The 13,753-nt window shown below is 40.0% G+C and overlaps 1 protein-coding gene across 1 annotated transcript in view; it reads right to left on the reverse strand.

Moving 5' to 3' along the window:
• Nucleotides 1-13,753, reverse strand: part of cubn (cubilin (intrinsic factor-cobalamin receptor)) — a 49,604-nt gene that overhangs the window by 13,136 nt on the left and 22,715 nt on the right. Inside the window, exons 27-49 of the mRNA XM_020615343.1 lie at nt 13,309-13,468; nt 12,807-12,988; nt 11,628-11,796; nt 11,309-11,490; nt 10,778-10,934; nt 10,111-10,227; nt 9,879-9,992; nt 8,904-9,032; nt 8,661-8,793; nt 8,123-8,328; nt 7,485-7,666; nt 6,928-7,120; nt 6,195-6,392; nt 5,863-6,009; nt 5,298-5,488; nt 4,346-4,514; nt 3,765-3,939; nt 3,322-3,500; nt 2,651-2,860; nt 2,121-2,261; nt 1,608-1,792; nt 898-1,069; nt 14-217 (exon numbers count right to left, since the gene is read on the reverse strand). Coding sequence (XP_020470999.1) covers nt 14-217; nt 898-1,069; nt 1,608-1,792; nt 2,121-2,261; nt 2,651-2,860; nt 3,322-3,500; nt 3,765-3,939; nt 4,346-4,514; nt 5,298-5,488; nt 5,863-6,009; nt 6,195-6,392; nt 6,928-7,120; nt 7,485-7,666; nt 8,123-8,328; nt 8,661-8,793; nt 8,904-9,032; nt 9,879-9,992; nt 10,111-10,227; nt 10,778-10,934; nt 11,309-11,490; nt 11,628-11,796; nt 12,807-12,988; nt 13,309-13,468 — 3,895 coding nt within the window. The remainder of the gene's footprint in view (nt 1-13; nt 218-897; nt 1,070-1,607; nt 1,793-2,120; nt 2,262-2,650; nt 2,861-3,321; nt 3,501-3,764; nt 3,940-4,345; nt 4,515-5,297; nt 5,489-5,862; nt 6,010-6,194; nt 6,393-6,927; nt 7,121-7,484; nt 7,667-8,122; nt 8,329-8,660; nt 8,794-8,903; nt 9,033-9,878; nt 9,993-10,110; nt 10,228-10,777; nt 10,935-11,308; nt 11,491-11,627; nt 11,797-12,806; nt 12,989-13,308; nt 13,469-13,753) is intronic.

Below are 13,753 nucleotides of genomic sequence, written 5' to 3' on the forward strand. Positions count from 1 at the left end.
CAGTGGTACTCACCTAAGCGGAACTGGAGGTAGTCTGACTCACAGGTCTGGTGGTTCTCCAGGTGCAAGTCCTCTATCAGCACCACAATAGAGGAATTGATGTGCTGTGGGTTCTGGATCAGCCACTCACAGTTGAGGTTGTTGCTGTAGTTGGACACCAGGTATCCAGGGGATGTGAAGTTCCCGCCCGCTGCATTGTTCAGGACTCCACCGCACTCTTAACAAGACAACATAAAAACTGAATTCAATTTTCTGAAACTGTAGTTTTTTAATTTGTCAGGTCAGTGTATAATTGGTATTTTGGATTTGTTTTCTTCAATCTTCTATTGAGCCAACAGAAAATTAAAACATCTGAAAATTTCTATTTCAATTAAAGACTTGGGTTGCTTGAGAGGGAGGGATCGAAGCATCCAGCACTTCCTGAACCTTATCTGACTGACCAGCAGGGCAGTCCAAGGGCAAGGACTAATAAAAACTACAAGCATTAAAATGAAAACTACACTTACAGGATATTTTTACAAATAGCAAAAACTGTTACTTATTAAGAAAATATTTGAGGAATGAATGTTAATTTACTCTCAGAAAATGTAATGTACATCATTTTTTCTGTTAACTTGCAATGGTACTGTAACTGTCACTTGATTAAACTGGTGATTTAGATGTAGAAGTGCTAAAAAGAAAGTGTTTCAGAATCTAATGGTCTTGAACTGGGCTGTTACTGCATCACTGTTGACTTGATCCACACACTTACTCAACAGGAATGGTATATTATATGATCTCAGACACACAAGAGAATTTATTCCTAACGGTTTCCTAATGTTTTGCCAGTGACAGCTGTAAATATGTAATACTGTACATAGTACTTGAGTTTAAGTTTTGTCCAAGTGAACCTCTAACCTGCAGGCTCCTCAGAGGAGTATGAAGCCATGAAGCCACCATTAGACACAGAAGCATCAGTGCGAAACACAACAGCCATGGTGTTGCCAGAGGAGCGCAGCTGAGTGCCTGCAGGTACTGTACCACAGAGTCGCTGTAGACGAGGGGCATCAACTGCCAACCCATTCAGCACCTAGTGGAGACAGAGTGAATCCCAGTTTACACTGGGTGACATGCAGGGTACAGATCATACAGAGTCATCAAATAATTTAATCTGCATGTGTCTAGACTGTGGGGGGAAGCCAAAGTACCTGGAAAAAATCCACACTGGCACAAGGAGAACATGCAAACTCTGCAGAAAGGCCATTTTTGGCTGCATGGTTCTAACCCAGAACCTTCTTGCTATGAGGAAGTATTGTTAACCACAGCACCACCATGCCAGCATTTATTAATTACTGGCTTTGCCTTAATATTTTCCTTGTGCCAGCTCACTTATGTCACAAAAAAACATTTTCCCACTTACACTGAGTGGTGTCTAACTGTGCTGATAGTCTGACTTTGTCCAGCGTATGAGATACTGCTGATACCTTAGATACATTTGAGGTCAATGGAATAAATTTGTGGTGTAAAATGCATGAAAAAATTTGTGGCTTAAAACAAAAAGCATAAATTTGCTGTTTTGGAAAAAAAAGTGCTGAAATACAAAGTAAGGATGGCAGAAAGGAACTCACATCAACATAGTCAAATGCACAGGAAGTTCCAGAACCTTCCAGCCGTAGGTCATTGATGGTGAGTGTAACCCGGCGTCCTGATGACACCACCAGCTCCCAGCGACACACCCGGTTGTGTGGGTACAAGTTGGGATAATTGGGAGAGGAGATTGTTCCTGAAGGAGCATTCAACTCTCCCCCACAGGCTGCAGGAGGAGGAGAGGAAAAGTAAAACAAAGAGAAACATTCAACATGAGAAATACCACTTTCTAATGTCATTTATTTACCTCTGTCAGTCTAAAGCAGAGCAAACATTTATATAAATGACAGCAAATATGAGGTTATTATAAATAACATTTTTGACTTATGTAGATAAAATATGACAAATATACTCTGTTATTTACAAATACATTTAACAGTGTTTGTTCAGTTCACTCCATTTGTCTCAACACAGATGGTACATTTTTCAAAATGTTATTTTGTGTTTGACACCTTGGACAAACATTATTTTCAACATGTTCAAAATCATCTTACCTTCAACACTAGCTTCAAATGACAGACTGAAGCCTGCTGCATTTCCACTGGAGTCACTGACAAACTTGACATAGGCAAAACTGTCAGATGTGTCCATGGAAGCAGGAAGGCTACTGCCACAGTGTCGGCCCAGTGTGTGTCCTATACAACACAAAAGACAATGTATGTATCAGTGGGTCTATGATTTGCATATTAGTTGTCTTGTCATGCCAGTGTCGAGTAATTTGGCTTTTGTTTCTGCTGTTCTTTATTTCTTCCATTTATCATTATCTTTATTTCATGTTCATAAGGAAGCATAAACATCTGCCTCGGAAAAAATGTACAATATGACAAGTGCCACTTAAAAACACTGCAGCTGAAAACTCTACAGACATGAAACTGATATTCTGCATGTGTAACTCTGGGCAAAGATGTGTTCACACACACATGCCAATGACTCATTCCATTTGGAGAGTTTTTTTTATTTATTGTGTCAAATAATATAGAGTGCAGCATTGCAACCGGCTGAACCAATCATCTCATTTTCTCACCTGAAGCATTGTACTCCCTGATCTCCACATAGTCAGCAGAGCATCCTGGAGTGTCCTGCAGGCTGAAATTTCCATAGGTAAGGGTGAGGTAGTGCCCTGTAGGCCCCTCCAAGTACCACTCACAGCTGGAGCTGCCAGGATAGTTGGATCCTGGGAAGCCAGGGCTGTGGATCGAACCCCTCTGACCTATATAGGTGCCTCCACATGTTGCTGCAAGGGAATGGAGATGCAAAATAAAAGTAGAGCCATTAGTGTTTGACACTTGTTTCTTTTCAAACCCTGATATGAATAATAAAACTTTTTTCTCCAACATCTATTTTCACCAATTACCACCACATCCCATTTGTTAAAGAGAACGAAACAAGTACAGCTGAAAAGCTGCAGTTAAAGATGTGTAGGATTTGAAAAGTTTTCTCCTACTTTGACACCCTGCAGTAATAGCATCAGAAAAAGCAATGGTGCCAGCCTACATTTGTGTTGCAATAAAAATATCAAGTGACATATTTTCAATACCCCAAAGCCTGAAAATGATTTTGAGTACCTCAAAGTATCTGCGTTTGCATTAGAATAAGTTTCTAGCCCATTAGGCCTGAGCCAGCCACAGTATTGCATGTATGTAGAAGTAGATCCATATTTAAAAACCAAGATCATATTTGATGGGATTTACCTACCGATGGAGTACTTTGCCTTGAAGCCTTGGTGCGTGACGCTGGTGTCAGTACGAAACCTGAGCAGCATGGAGGAACCTGTTGAATGTTGGGTAGATGGTCGGGTGTTGCCACAGAGCCGGGAAATTAAGTGGGAATTGGATGTTGAGCCATCACGCAGCTCCAAATAGTCATACCCACAGCTGAGAAAAACACGAATAAACACCTGAAAACATGTTTTGTAAAAGCATTGCTAGAAGATGACTGAATGTAAAGAATATAAGTACAAATATCCTTTGTTTTTAAACTTTCAAAGTTAAGAAAATGAAAGCACCGCAAAAGAAAAAGTCAGAATATGCTCAGTTCCCAAATACTGAACATTAATAACACCAAATCTAAGCATTAATTATCAGGTGTAAATATAAAAATAACCAAACTAGTTCCTGAGCAGAAAGTAGCAGTTGTACTTTGTTGTGGGTTCAATGTAGAATTGATCCTCAAAGTCAATTTGGACAGCTTCTCCCAAGGGCACAGTGATGACCCAGATACAGTCAATGTTTTGGGGGTAGTTCCCAGGGTAGTTCGGTGAAGTGATGTAGCCTGGAGGATCGTTATCATTCAGCTCAATGAAACCTCCACATGCTGCAGAAAAAGAGAACAAATATGTTTATACTGGACCACAATTCTAACCAGCATTAAATACAGAAGTTCATCAAAGCTAATTAAATTAGCAAAGGTAATTACTTCAATCAAAAGGCTGTTACTGTGGTATTACTGGTTTACAAATTGTTTTTGGTACACTGTGAATTTACAGTGCTGAAAGTATTTTACTGGGCCTTACAGCCCTTCTCTAAGTCCATCACTCCATCAGAATCTGGACTTTCTCATTCAGCCCCATTAACTAACTATTCCAATAATAATATTATTGTAACACCTTGGTCACTGATAAAGCATTATCTAACACTGAAAAATGAACAACAACCATGTTTATGTTAAGATGAATTCTACTGTGACAGAAGAAAAATGGAAACAATAGTGGTGGTTGTACCCTGACTGTGGGCTTCAAAGGTTAGCTTAAAGCCGCTGGCCTCATTAGAGCCGTCAGACACAAAATGAATAAAGAGGTGGTTGTCAGTAGTCTGGAGAAGAGATGGAGGGCTTGACCCACAGAGACGCCCCCCCAGTGGTGGAGATGAAACATCTGGACCGTTTCTGAGCTGTTGAGACAACACTGCATGAATGGTATCATAAACAATGTAAGGGCTGATCATTAACACTTTATCTAAAGCCTCAGTCGGTAAACTAAAAGAAAATAAAGTTGCTGAACCTGAGTACACATTAGAAATTATTAAATTTTAGAACTGAACTTTTTTTTTAGGTTTAAAAATGCTATGATCAAATTTTCATGAATTCACTGTTTCAAACATTCACTACATGAGCAGAGATTACACTTTGAAGAAGGACCAATGTGCTTATGAGACCAATCCACTCAGTTTAAAACAGACAGTCTCACCAAAGAGGCTGCATTCACTAACCAATCCACTCAGTTTAAAACAGACAAGTCAAGTCAGAGGTTTCAGTCTCACCAAAGAGGCTGCATTCACTTTACTAGCTGATGGGGAATTCCCAAGCATTTCAGTCTCTTTCACATGTTGTTGAGGAACATGGGGTCAAATGTTAAAAAAAATAGTTAACACTTGGATGAAGGCACCACTGAATATATGTAACTAGTTTTAACACTGTGTTGAAAGGGTCCCACACAGTTCTTTCTATATTGATGCAAGCCTAATCAAATTAAAGCACTTTAATGCAGAATAAATTATTTTATTTTATATTGATTGTGCTGAAGCACCAAAAAAAGAATGTGCAACTTGTGGGAAATCTTAAATTTGAGTTGCCAACTTGCAAACTAAACCACTGCTTGTACAATATAGACATGACTTTGAACTTTTGTTTATGATAGGCAGATATTGCTATATTAATCTCCATATGTTGTTTACCTCCAGGTAGTCTCCTGAGCTGCACTGAGTTCCATAGCCTTGAATCTGGAAGGGGCTTTGAAAGGTGACAGAAACCCTGAAGCCAGGTGTCACCATCACATGCCAGTTACAGTCCAGATTAGGCAAATAAGTCTGGGGGTAGTTGGAACTGCTCACCACACCCCTGTCTACATGCAGAAGTCCACCACAACCTGAAAAGATACAAAAGCAATATAATGATTATTATGATTATTATTACTAACAGCAAATGTGGAAAAAAGAAGAAATGAGATTTAAAATTATTGTCCAAATATTTACAGTGGGTACGGAAAGTATTAAGTTTATCCTATTAAATCTCTAATTACTCTACAGTAAATTTCACTGTATTTACTGCACAATGGCATGCACACTATTTTCTGCTAACAATCCCACAACACAATGTGTTCTATAGATGCAAAAATGACAAATGTCTGATTCCATAACTCTCACTGATACCAAATACTGGGTTTTCTGAATTCATTGTTGCAGACTACTAGCTAGCTAGAATGTAAGGATAAAGTGTATTAATTTGCTTCTGGTGTTTGACCTCTGGAGTAGGAGGCATTAAAGCCTCGGCCACTGATGCTGCTGTCTGAAGAGAAGTGGATGTACATGGAGTCTCCTGTTGAATGGAGAGAACCTGGAAGTTCCCGACCACACACAGTGGCTAGCACAGGGGATATACTGGTATCACCTGGGAACACATACACACATGCACACAACGATGGGAATTATAAGATTCCAGAAGAACATACAGATCTACTACAGCAGCAGAGTGCTGTCGCTAAAATATACCTGTGACTCCACTCAGGTTTGGTTCATGGTCTTTATAGGTTTGGGCTTAATTATGTGTTTACAGAAAAGGATTTCACTCCTTACCATCTCTGATGGTAAGACTATCAAAGTAGCAAGTGGGGTAGTCCTCCATGTCCAGAAACAAGATGTTGAATTCTATGATGGAGTCTGGAGAATGTATCAGCCAGGTACACTCCTGGTTATGAGCGTAGTTTTCAGGCCACCTAGGAGAATAGAGGAAGCCAGGAGTCTCCCCCGTCATTAAGATTCCACCACATGCACCTGACACACAAACACAGACCGGGAGAAAAGAAAACACCGGGTCATTTAGATGGTATAAATGCTGTACAAGCTTAATAACTGTACCTCAAATTCAAAGTGAATATGATACACATCTTTAACTTTTCAGTTCAAAAATGTCTGAAAAGTAAAACAGTCTACAGTAGATTTCATATTTTTTATCCTGCATTTTTAATGCCTATTTCTTCTAAAAATGATGAGGCCACAGCTGTCACCATCTTTGTTGTGTATGGTTACCATGGTAATAGATGCTGGTTTATCTATTGTGTAATTATTGGAAAAGATTCTTAATTTATTCTCAGATTGGTCAAACCACTACTAATCTACCAAAGTATTAGGCTTATAAATAATGTAGAAGTTAACCCTGTTCTAACTTTCTCATACACATCTACTGTACTTCCATGCCGCCATTGGCTTCTCTTTTTCATTGTGCAGTAGCATACAGTATGCAAGTCTGACATGTTGCGTGGGCTATATACAGTTAAATGGCTCAAAGGGACTAACTGTTTTGTCTCACCTGGTGGGATAGTGGGTGGTGGTCCAGAGTCCTGGACAGTGATCCATTCCACAAGGAAGCCTCGTCCTCCCACCACCAAATCAGATTTGAACTGCAGGGTGATAGTGCTGCCAGAACTTCTTATGGGAGGGGGCAGGGACAGACCACAGTATGTCCCAATGGGATAGTAATGAACACTGGGGCCATCAAAAATCTAAAGACAATGAGGGCAGAAAACATGGTAATGTCAATTTGTTGTTTGTTATCAGTAAATGGACAAACGTCTAAGCTTAGACTTGAGTTCAAAATTATAAATGGGTGCAGATGATTCATGTTAGCATTTCTAGTGCACCTTTCTAGTGCATTTGCACCTTGATGTGCTCTCAATATTCTGATGCATGTGGGTCTGTTTTAAAACAGCCACTGAAGAAATATGACTGGGCTTATTACTGTTGCAATGAATATCCAATGTAAAACAGCACAATGCAATTCAGTACACTTACAACAGAAACAGTGGTACAACCACTGTGACTGATTAAGTTAAGGATACAATGTGATTTCAAAGCACCCCATCTTACTTTGAGATTATCGTAGTAGCAGTCAGACAGGTCCTCAATGTCCATGTCCAAGAAGCGGATCTGGATGTAGCTGTCTCCGTCCACAGTTATAGTCCAGCGGTATTGGGCATTAATGGGGTATGTTCTTGGATACAGTGGGGATGCTATCTGACCAAACTCCCCTGTCACATCATTACCATACACTGAGAAACAGTGAGAAAGTCAATTAGACCTTTCATTCTCTTTCTATTTGAGTTTTATTTATATTTGGGCAGAGTTAATGTAACTCACCAAATTATTAAACAGAGGTGTAACAAAACAAGTTAATAACACTGAGACACATTCGGTAAGATTTTAAGGAAATCTGTACTGGATACTTTACAGTTGTGATATAACAAGTCAGAAAAAGATGGTATGTAAAATCAAAATTAAAACTGAAAACAGTGATTTGCAAATCATCTGTGTCCTGTTTACATTGATTATTTGATGTGATACCTCATCAAATTTATTCTTTGTTCAAAATAAACACTCACTTTAATTCTGATGAATGCAACACATTCCAAAAAAAGATGGGACGGTCGCATTTCAGGGCCAGTAATGAGGTGAAACAATGAAATGATGATTCCATTTAAAACTGTGGTTTTCACACAGACACTCACAGTGTGAGAAGGTGACTCTGAATCCTTCTCCACTAACTGATGCATCTGACACAAACTTAACCCACAGGATGTGACCAAGCACCGAGGTGTAGTTGGATGGTAGTGAGGTACCACAGAAGCGATTGACCAGAGGCCCGGTGGAGTTGCCCTCTCTGATTTCCAAGTAGTCGTTTTGACAGCCAGAACCTCCCTGCAGGTGAAACATACTGAACAAACCATACAGAAGACTGTTACCAATGCTCAGTAATGAATTAACTTCTACTGTAAATACAAAACATCTACCATAGATCACAGTCACCTTGCTGGCAGGCTTCACCATCCAGCTCAGTTTGTTTTTACTGTCTCTGTTCAGGTTTACAAAGCCATACCATTGAAAACATTAAGGCTAACCTCCAAAATTAATACCTCAACCAACTCTGTGGCGCACACAGAACCATTTTCATGGAATATTTCTGAACCTTATGTTGTATCCCTATATTTCATCATAAATATGTGTGCCCAAGATCAAGAATGAACCTCCACACTCGAATTGACTAACATAAATGAGAGCTGGAGACGATTTCCTGGAGAGCTCCTGATGGTCCACACACACTCCACATTAGATGGATAAGCATCTGGATAGTTAGGACTGTTGAATGCACCACTCTCCATGAGCAGATCCCCTCCACAACCTGAACAGAAGGCATCAGTCCTGTCAGTATCAAAATGTATGCAGGAGAACAGAATGAATTTGACCGGTGTCCTGCTGTAACTGTGATCAGTGTGTCCTGGCATGTCTTACTGGAGGTGGATGCTGAATAGGTGGCTCTAAACCCTTTCATGGCGATGGAGTGGTCAGAGATGAATTTGACCACCAAAGAGTTACTGAAGGATGTCACTGGGTGAGGTAGTTCAACGCCACAGTAGCGCCCTGACAAAAAGGTACATGACATTTTAATTTGAATTTAACACTATGTATGATTAAATTAGCTGAACAACCTGTTGACTTGTTACATTCAACTAAAATCAGCGGAGTACCGTATCATATCACACATGGTCTCATTGTTAATTTATAGCTTACCTGATGGTTGTTAACATAATATACCCTGGTGGAAACATATGGACAAACCCAGTGTGCAGGGGTGGATCTAAAATTGTGGACAGGGTGGCCAGAATGGGGACATTTGAAATACATGTAGGAAGTAAAAGAAACCCCTAGTTTTATGAAATAAGAACCTGTATATTATTGAAAATCAAATTGGTTATTTTGTGTAAAAATGAGAAAACCACAGTGCATTCTTTAATTAACTTTGGATGTGCTCCTTATTTGCCCCCTGCCTGGGGAGTCCCCTCCAAGGTGAAATATGCCAGGTACTCCATAACAACACATCTGTATTCTGGTGCATACATGATAAGAAACAATACTTCTTTGACCAATATCAATTATATAGCATCAGAATAATGTTAGCTGTATCCGAGGCAACAATTTGTCATTGTTTTTAAGTTTGCATTCATTAATACTGACAAGCATCACATTATGACTCTGGCAGGAGTGACAAATCAGATTCTGGGGTTTGGGCGGTGACACCCCTGGTTCAAACCAAATCATCACTCTAAAATTTTATGATTTACATTTTGGGGACTTGCTTTTTGTGTCCATAAGGACCTCAAGTCCTCAAAATGTGACTGTGTAGTTAGTTTTATGTCCCCACAAAATGAGTAATACCAGCCTTCAAAGACACACACACACACATACATACACATAAAGTAAAACCACCTATAGAAGGTGCCTGGTAGTTGTTGCCATCCAGGACCTCCACAGCATCGTGGGAGCAGTTGGAGTAGATCATCTCTAACTCAAAGTCAGTGAATGACAGGGTCACATGGTTGACTGGCCACAGATAGACAAGACAAAGGTTAAACATCCACATCATTTTGTGTATTACACAATGTAGGCCTATACAACATTAAGGTTTCCTGGTCCGAGGGCCTTGACTAAGGCAACTCACATGGTTCTTGTGCTGTGATGATCCAACTACAGTTCTGATTTGGTGGATATGGTGCTGGGTACCGCGGTGAAGCAATGACCCCACCATTATTGTCTGTTATGATGGTTGAACCACAAGCTGTTGAAAACAAACAAACAAAACAATTATATGGTCAGCATCTTCCATACAGGCTGTAGATCCACCTACAATGTCTCTTAATGAGACCGAAATGCATCTTTGCTGTTGAAATATCCAGTTTAAGGCTCATCTTGCATCAAACAATGGAATATTGTAAAGCTGTGTCAAGGCGTCCTCAGTCTCTAAAATGATGCTATGGTGATGAATATATTGTCATGTAAACTGACTGATTGGTACAGCTGATGTCTCATTAGAATAGTGAGCAAATGCAGTAGAAAATATTAAGAGCGTAGTTTGAGTCTGTAGTGATACTGCAGTGCTTGAATTTCAAATTAAAGTTTATCACAGAACAAAACAAAACATCTCACTCTGTACATTTTCACATTTACACTCAGATTAAGTCTCTTTAAGAGGATTTTCTCAAGTTCTTTCTAGAAACTACTTTTATTATGTCATGTATTCAGTTTACATGGAGACATGTATGTAGAATAGAAATTGACATATTACGCTTGTTCAAGAGAATGAAACAGAGAAGTTAAAGAAGGCCCACCCTCAGAGAAGCGAGCACTGAAGCCACGGTGGCTACGACTGGAGTCCGACCTAAAGCGAACAGAGATGGTGTTCTGGGTGGCGGTGATGGAGGGAGGAAGACTGGTACCACACACATGAGCAAGCAGAGGAGAATGTATAGTTGGACCATCATAGATCTACAGAGGGACACACATGTGGTTTTGGTAAAGCTATGCAAGTTTAAATTTTAGGTTTCAGCACTTCAGAATAAATGGCCAGAGGTAAATAGACTGCATTTACACATTTATCTGGTTTTAATTCTTATTATTCTAAACACTGTTAATATTTCACTTTGCCTGTGTAAAAACACTTTGAATTGCCTCTGCATATGAAATGGGCTATATTAATATAGCAGCCTTGCCGTGCCTGCTGCATGCTGGTGAGTCCCCAGTATTTTATTTAAGCTGTAACTAGTGGAAAAATACAAATAGGGGCTGGGAGCTCTAACAGGTCAGTGACAAAACAAAAATATTCTGGCACTATGCTCTGGAACTAAACATCCGTCACTCACAGCCACATAGTCCCAGATGCAGTTGCTGTGATATTCAATGTCCAAGTCAGTGAAGTTGAAGAAGACACGGTGGTGGGAGTCTACACTGATGACCCAGGAACAGTCCACATTATTGGGATAGTTGTTGGGATACAAAGGAGAATGGATCTCCCCTGATGGGGCAGTCACTGGCCCGCCACAGCCTGCATGACAAAGAACAGTTGAACCAAGGTTACTACAAGTGCTGGCGTTGCTGAGAAACTGCATGTATGTATGGAATCTATTGTATAGTTGCACAGAGGTATGGCATATGGGCATGTAGTCCATGATAGGGACCCACCTCCCTGGACTTCAGCCCAGCTTGCATTGAAACCTCGACCGCTGACATAGGCATCAGACTTGAAGCGCACTGTGAGCATGTTGCCAGTGCTGGAAACCTGCATTGGTCTGGATGTGGTGGTGCAGAGCTTGGCCAGCTGAGGGGCCGTCATGTCTGGGCCTCCATACACCTGAGGGGAGGTCAGAGGTAATGGTGAAAAGGCCAACTGTACTGCTGTTTGAAAAAATAAACTGTTTTATACCGAAAGGTCACAGTTACACTCCATTTATTAAAACAGTAATTCATTTATCCAGAGATATGTCTTCATCATGTCAACACAATTTTTACAGACATTTCACAGAAATCATATGCATTAAGCGGTTGGGTCATATTGTAGATAGCCCCCTATAGACCGACAGTCCCAGAAAGCTGCAGAGAAAGTTCAGCTGAGGGCTGCTCTTTAATGGAGGAGGGGTTGTGAATCAGAGATACAGTATATGCCATATGCCAAGCCCCCTAGATAGATTCATCCAGTCTTTTCACTTGTTAAGCCACAAAAAAGCATCACTAAAATGTATATGGATGCAATAAACTGTAAAAATATGAACCTGAAATAGTTTTTCACTTAATTTCTGACTGATCTTAAGCTTAATTAAATTTTTGATTATTTATTTTATTGTGAGACATCACCTTAAACACAAGATCATCAGTTACTATAGATAAAGTTTAAGTTTCAGGTTTTTGAAACATAAAATTAGCTCAAATGATCTTTCACTTGTGAAATTCAAAGGTTAATATAAAGGTTGTTAAAGTTTTGTGTTCCTAGTACTGTATTATGGTAAAATACTAAGAAACTTTCTTTTGCTCAGCTGAAAGCTACAGTCACTTCTATCTCAGTCAAAAACTAACCAATGGAGGATTGTCACAGTATGTGCTAATTTCCAAATATGTCTCAGGTGAATCATGTCTGTATTCATTCTTATATCTGAATAAAACATAACATGAAAACCCTTAAGAGAATATGTGTCCCCCTCAGAAAACGTTGCTTGGAGTTATGCTGAAGAAGACTTTCACTGTACTGTGTGTGACTCTCTGCCTTAAAGATGAAGAACTACAAAAATCACCTGCAACGGTTTTATGCATTGTACACTAGCACTGGAGCTGGTGTGTGTCGAGCACAGAGACAGGTTTACATCTTACTTCCAGCACATCATAGTTGCAATTTTGATGGAACTCCACATCAAACTCATGGATAGTGAGGGTGACGCTGCTGCCAGCTGCTGTGCTGATGTACCAGATACACTCCCTGTTTTCTGGATACCTGTTGGGGTAGCCTGGGCTGCTGAAGGAGCCACTAGGTCCAGAGTGGTCTCCACCACAACCTGCAGGGACACACAGCAAGGCAGAGAGGCCTGAAGAGTCTGTTTCAAACTGTGTGGAAAAAGTGTTAAAAAATGTCACTTAACGTGACAATAGATCCAGAATGATCCAGAATTACTGCTGAACATTTCAAAGCAACAAGAAAGTCAGACAGTGACAGTGGGATCCACAAGCAGACAGTCAAACAAGAATCAACATCTCATTTCATTTTAATACATATTTCATCAAGGGGATGTTCTTGAAATTGAAGTACATAAAACTACTGGATGTATGTAGTTGTCCTGTCTATCTTGCCTGGCCCACAACAACAAAAGTCTCTTACCATTCTGGTACCACATCATCTGGAAGCCAGACATGAACACAGTGGAGTCTGTTTTGAAGACCATGGTGAGTGCTGAGCTTGTGGTGTTGCTGGCTGGGGGAGGTGTGCTCCCACAGAATGTACCAATCAGAGGAGCTTGCTCACTGGGACCATTATAGAGCTAGGACAGTAATTTAGAGAAAGCTGAGGGAGTTGATTGTATGATGCAGACACAAAAAGAAACCAGTTCATAGTAGTTGAGAAAAATAACAGGAACCTGTAACAACATACACTATAGACAAAGATTTTAAACTTGCATTTTGAACATTTTTAAGTTCATTAAGGAAAGATTGATTGAAGTGGTTCTGTCTGTATGCCGACCCACCTGTACACACTAAAAACTAACAGTGACAGCAAACAAGAAGCATCATAAAATCTCCCTGCACAATGGAAAGTCTTGTATAGT

The sequence above is a fragment of the Monopterus albus genome, unplaced genomic scaffold (assembly GCF_001952655.1).
Source record: "Monopterus albus unplaced genomic scaffold, M_albus_1.0 scaffold162.1, whole genome shotgun sequence".
Classification (NCBI taxonomy): Eukaryota; Metazoa; Chordata; class Actinopteri; order Synbranchiformes; family Synbranchidae; genus Monopterus; species Monopterus albus.